This window comes from Aplysia californica, unplaced genomic scaffold, assembly GCF_000002075.1.
Source record: "Aplysia californica isolate F4 #8 unplaced genomic scaffold, AplCal3.0 scaffold00488, whole genome shotgun sequence".
NCBI classification, from domain to species: Eukaryota; Metazoa; Mollusca; class Gastropoda; order Aplysiida; family Aplysiidae; genus Aplysia; species Aplysia californica.
In genome coordinates, this window is record NW_004797758.1 from 531470 (window position 1) to 536930 (window position 5461).

Below are 5461 nucleotides of genomic sequence, written 5' to 3' on the forward strand. Positions count from 1 at the left end.
TATCGTTAAAAAGGTAAATCAGAGGCTGTACTTTCTGAGGAGACTTAGGTCTTTCAATCTGAATACATTCATCCGTCAGATATTCTACACAGCCACAAATAGAAACTTTGATAAGTTTTAATATCTCTTGCTATGGTAGCAATTTGGGAAGGCAGCACATCATAAAAATAAACAAGTTGATCAGAAAGGCATCAAGAACAATTGATAGAGACCTAAATAACCTTGAATATCTGCACAAGACAAACTTTCAACAACAAAAAGGGGGCAATATTGCTTAGTGACCATGGCCACCCACAGACATCGGAATTTCAACTACCGACCCGCAGTAAAGAATATATTTCCAAAAAAAGCATGAACACGCAGATATAGAAATTCATTCGTACTAACTGCAGTGAGTTTATAGAACACACACTGCTACAAATGAAACAGAGAGAGAGAGAGAGAGAGAGAGAGAGAGAGAGAGAGAGAGAGAGAGAGAGAGAGAGAGAGAGAGATCGTACTAATGTCCTGTCTTGTTGTGCGTATGCGGGAGTGCACCTAACACTTGTAACTTGTAACGTCTACTACCATTGTTAACGACCAAGACAATTTTCTCCCTACGAGATGAATAAAGATAGTCAGAGTCATTGTCTTTGTCATTTCCTCAGCATCGCTTATTCCCCAAGCTTGATATTATCCTGTTTTACCCCAGGACACCTGGATGGGACAGAAGAGTTGCATACACTCTCTACAAAGCTAGATACAAATCAAATTTAGTTTTTTTTAAAGTGACATCTCTTGTTTGTTTTTTGTTTTTTTTGTGTTTTTTTGTGTGTGTGTGTGTCCTTCATACAACATATTTAAACAAGAAACTTCTAACCAACAAGGCTCACTCTCCGTCTTTGATGGGCGTGGCTACAGACTCCGGACGCTCCGATTCGTCGGCTTTGCCGGTGGCTCGGTTGTGACTGCCAGTATCGTTGTCTCCCTCTCGGCTCTCGTGCTCCCCCTCGTCATCAGCATCCTGGTCCCCCTCCGCGGACTCTAACACCCCCTTGACATCCTTGGACCCTTCCTTCCCTCCAGTCTTCTCCGCCACTTCGCTGACCGTATGCAGCGTCATATTCTCAGGGTGTATGAAAAACCGGTGAAGACTCTTCTTCCCGCCAACCTCCCCGGGCCCTCCGGTCCCGCCCCCTCCTCCCGGTCCTCCCACCACATTTTCGTGAATCGAGCTGCGGGATAGGTTGTCGGATTTGGGTCGGGTTGCGGGGCTTCGCATCGTGCTGAGTCCGCCCGCTTCGCCCTCCGTTTTGTCGCTGTGCCCCAGCTGGGAGGCCAGGGATACCTGTGTGTTCTTGGAGCCATGCAGAGCGAACATGCTGAACTTCCTCGAGTTGTAGCACTGCTGGACCTGGGGGAAAACAATGATAATATACGTAATAATATACTATAGTAATGTATCTGATTTCCAGAAAATTAAATGTTTATATACATATATCCCCCTCTCTCCCCCCCCCCCCCCCCCCCCCCCCCCTCTCTCTCACACTCTCTTCCCTCCCCTTCTGTAGAGCGCTGTCTCTTTCTGTCTCTTTTTAGTCTTTTTCATCTCCCTCTATCTCTTTATTTATTTTTTTGGGGGGGTTAAACAGTAACATCTAATTCTTGTCAAAAATTACTAGAAAATAGAAGAGACAAAGAAAATGTTAAGTGTGTGTTGCCAAAATAACTGCTGTATTTATTGTATTGCTTTTGGTGTTTTCGTTTTTCTTAGAATGTCATACGCAACAGGTAGCTAAAATTATGAAGCAGATATCGCCTTAATATACAATACACTGCGGCTTCATGTATGTGTAATTCGTAAGTCCTGTTCTTACGCAGTCTGCAGAAACAATTTATTGAACTCCGAGGGTCACTCAGTTCAAGCAATTTTTAGTTTTTATTAGTTTAGTTTCTTAGTTTTAGTAAGTTTTTACGGCACTTGCAACACAATAAGGTCATACAAGTGCCGGAGATTTGAGGTGTTACAAGAGAGTAGCAAACACAAAAAAGAAGGAGGGGAGATAAAGACGATAGATGTTTTTTAAGGAAAGAAGAAGCAAACCTCACCAGAGCACCCGCCAACCACCACCAGCAATGTTCTAATCTTTTTCGCTCACTTTGTCGTGTAACGTCATGCTTTTGTCTGTTTCGTTCTCTTCCCAGACGAACCCATGTATAGCTAATGCAAACACTTCTTTGTGCCTACATATTAATTATGTCTATGATGAGGGCATATCCCAGTGCCTGACAACGTCAAGTTCCAGTTTGGACAAGGGGGGCATCGTTAATTTTATGTACCCACATTTTCTAAGTCGAGTTACTTTGATATAATAATATTCCCCAAAATAGATCTCTACTGATATGAACCGCTACCTTAGAATTACAACGTTCTATCTCACATGTTTGGCCGTTTTGAGTTACCAAGACCATGCGATCAGAAACCAAATGATCCATCTGCTCTATCAAAATCGTAAGATTAATTGGAGACGTTATCGTGATATTCAAAGAATTGCATTCGAAAAAGCTTGACATGTTGTTTAACTCAAAATTAATGACGACAAATTTCTCAAAAAGATTCTGAACAGATAGAACTGTATAATTATAGGATAGCTATACGTTGCAGCCTACAAACATTCTACCCAATTGTGAACTTAACACATTTCATTTAGCTCCAGAAAGCCAAAAGCGGCCTCATAACGGTCTCCTCCCACACGGTTCATCTTGTTAGCTTCAGTAAAAACAAACAGACTATTTTGACGGTCGAAAAGTTGAACAAGCAAATATCCGTAAATTTAATAAGTTGAAGAAAACATTCTGTACGAATCTGGATCGACTGGGATTTCCCAAAGACGCACAATTGGAAAGTTGGACACTGGTAACGCAATAGCAGTACAGACATTCATTGAGCAGTGACAAGAATATAATACAAGAACATTATAAGGAAACACACATCAGCTTTCACCACCACGATTATAGTCAAAATTGACCCCTTCTGTCTTTCAAAAAAATCGAAAAGAATTTCACGCACGACTTTACTTCAACCTAGATCTATCCGCGGTCCTATAAAGGGTGGAGATCACTATATGTGAGCTGTGCTGACAAAATGAGTTACTTCTCGCAATCCACAAATGAAGATATTGGCAAAAAAATCAACACTAGGGTCAAATTTGTAGATTTTCTATTGATGCCATATTCTTTAAGTGTAATAATATGCCTGTTATTATTTCATACGTATGTATTTTTAAAAAAACTTATAAGACAATAAGAGTGATATATCTATTTCCATAAGGCTCAAATCCAAGAAGTAACTCGTTTTGTCAGCACGCCTCACATTATACGAGTAATGTTTTGTTTTGTTATATTATGTTTTCCAGCAATATTAGAACTTTGTGTCTATTCAGTGTGAAATTTTCCGCTATCAGGTCCTCTCAACCACAAGCCAGGCAGCGAAGCAAGAACAGGAAGAGGTAGGAATGTTCCTTCGGAGCATGCGCAGTTGACTAGAATAGCTTGCCCACAGCGATGAAATAACCGACGTAAGCAGAGACAGCTGACACATGAAACAGAGAATAATGATTATTGATTTTTCAACAACCCCTCCATTTTTCTCACCTGACATGACGCCATTGGAATGACTGTAATGTTTCAGTCAATGTTTTGTGTATTTTCGTTGTGATCAACATATCACACATGATACTTTCTTGTTATAATAATGGTAGATATAATTGATATTGACAGTTAGAAAGATTGCAATCCATCGTACTTTTGCTTTATATTTTACATAATGGTCAAATACTCCAAAGAAGGCACCATAATTTGCTTTCAAAAATACTCTTACGCACAACAGATGGACGCCTAGAAGTCTTCAATCAAATAATAAATACCACCGAGACCCACGACGTCAAAACTCAGAACACACCCACAGCGTAGGCCTACTTTGGTTTCATTATGAGTGTTGTGGAATCTGTTCATTGTGTTTAAATAAGAAGCTATAGATCATGTTTGAAACAGAGAGCCTTTGTATTATGCCTGTGCTTGATAATCAGGATTTAAAGAATTGGGGTGGTTTCTGTTGTAACTATTTATGTCACAGGAGAAAGAAAAAGAGACTATAAGTAAATAGGTAGGTTATTAGATATTTAGAGAAAAGAGAGAGAGAGATTGAAATAGGGAGAAAGAGAGAGAGAGAGAGAGAGAGAGAGAGAGAGAGAGAGAGAGAGAGAGAGAGAGAGAGAGGGAGTCAGGGGGAGAGGGTGTAAGGATTAGGGGGAGACGATGTGTGGATCTGCTGTTTTTTCGAATGTTTGAGGAAGTTTGATTCACTACTTATTGCGTGAGTGTAGGTGTGAGTGTAGGTGTGAGTGTGTGTGTGTGTGTGTGTGTGTGTGTGTGTGTGTGTGTGTGTGTGTGGGAGAGAGAGAGTATGTATGTTTGTGTGCAAGTGTGTGTGTCTGTGTGTGTTTTTTGTTTGTGTATGTATGTGTGTGTATGTTTCTGTGCGTGTTTGTGTTTGTGTGTGTGTTTTTGTTTGTGTGTGTATGTGTGTGTTTGTGTGAGTATGTATGTGAGTATATATGTGTGCCTGTCTGTGTGTCACTCCTTGAGGGTATTAGTTTTGTCTGAAGAGTGATTATGTGATGGTTGATCTAGCATTTCATGCACGTTTTAGGTTTAAAAAAAAGGGACAAGAGGAGAACGCTATGATATAGATCTATTATGTATTCCCACGAGCAGAAAGGATATCTTCCATGGACGCATTTTTACCGAATAATGATTTGGGCTAGATCTCTTTTACAGTGTGTTGCAATCTATGTCGAAACTTTACCCATCAAAAAAAAAAAAAAAAAAGAAAAAAGAGATCATCTTCAAACACAGTTTGCTTAGTCAACTAAGAAAACGGACAAAATGATAAGTTATCTTTAATTCCCCAATGTGAAATCCTAGAATGTGATAAAACCAGAGTTTGGCAGAGAATATACGCACAAGTGTTCTTTCTTACCATTTATCATTCAACAAGATTCAAGAATTCTTATAAACTGTTGATATGAAATCAAAATTGAGATTATACAAAAGGATATTTTGTTACTTAAAAAAAGAAAACTATTAATTTTTATAACCTTCTAAATCAGAAAACAAGCTACATTGGGGTTAATACATTGAGGGACTTTCGGTTGAGAATGATTGTTTTAATAAACCTAATAGAATTATTCGTTGCTGTTGGTGTTGAGGTTGTTTTTGTTAAGGTGATGTTGTTTGTGTTAAGCTATTGCTGTCGTTGCTGATCTTGTTATCGTGGTGATGTTACTTTTTTGAGTTTTACATCTCTAACATTATTCTTTTACATTCTCTATCTATCTATCTATCTATCTAACTATCTATCTATCTATCTATCTATCTATCTATCTATCTATCTATCTATCTATCTATCTATCTATCTATC

At 39.1% G+C, this 5461-nt stretch overlaps 1 protein-coding gene across 1 annotated transcript in view; it reads right to left on the reverse strand.

The window, feature by feature from the left end:
- Positions 1-868: 868 nt before the first annotated feature.
- The window catches only part of LOC106012760, a 17319-nt gene continuing 12726 nt past the window's right edge, over positions 869-5461 (reverse strand). The window contains exon 7 of the mRNA XM_035971715.1: positions 869-1393. Coding sequence (XP_035827608.1) covers positions 869-1393 — 525 coding nt within the window. The remainder of the gene's footprint in view (positions 1394-5461) is intronic.